Here is a 587-nt window from a genome sequence, read left to right on the forward strand (position 1 = left end):
GACGAGGTGGCATTGATAGGAATTATGTACGCATCTAACGTATTATCTATTGTTGAACGGAAGTTATGCTTATGCTAACTAGGTCTTCAATCCAACTCAATCGGCTTTGCAATTTCCTGCTGAAGCTTGGTATGCATTCTCACACTAGCACGCTCGGCTTTAGCTGACCCAAAGCCAGAACGTTGTTTCTCAATATCATGCAATAGAAATATTGGCTTGTGCTGCATCAGATAGCGGTGAGGTTTGTCTAAACAGTGAAGGGTAATCACCCCACAGTCATAGTTATTGCTCTGTAACGGCGCTGTCTTGTAAGAATATAACGGGACATCAGTGCGGGACTTCTGGCTTACTTTTCGAGAAACCACTGCATTGCTTCAAAGTGTTCTTTTGCCTTGTGACCGCCATCAGTGCAACCGAGAGAATCAATGTGGTAGATAATAGCGTTCGTCGCCATCGGGTGCTCACAGATGAGGAGGCTAATGTGGTTATTTTTCACGACCGGTAGGAGAAGGTAAGGATACACATTCCAGTTGAAGTTGCTCATCATATCAAGGGCGATATTGCTTCCTTTTTGTGCGACCACCGCG

General features: G+C 45.0%; 1 protein-coding gene across 1 annotated transcript; it reads right to left on the reverse strand.

Moving 5' to 3' along the window:
- Positions 1 to 282: 282 nt before the first annotated feature.
- PPTG_24885 (hypothetical protein) lies at positions 283 to 454 on the reverse strand (the record flags this gene model as incomplete). The annotated part of the gene is made up of 2 exons (XM_008918825.1): positions 283 to 301; positions 351 to 454. The coding sequence occupies 2 exons, from the start codon at positions 452 to 454 to the stop codon at positions 283 to 285; spliced, it is 123 nt and encodes a 40-aa protein (XP_008917073.1).
- Positions 455 to 587: the final 133 nt, after the last annotated feature.

The sequence above is a fragment of the Phytophthora parasitica genome (assembly GCF_000247585.1).
Source record: "Phytophthora parasitica INRA-310 unplaced genomic scaffold supercont2.328, whole genome shotgun sequence".
Classification (NCBI taxonomy): domain Eukaryota; phylum Oomycota; class Peronosporomycetes; order Peronosporales; family Peronosporaceae; genus Phytophthora; species Phytophthora nicotianae.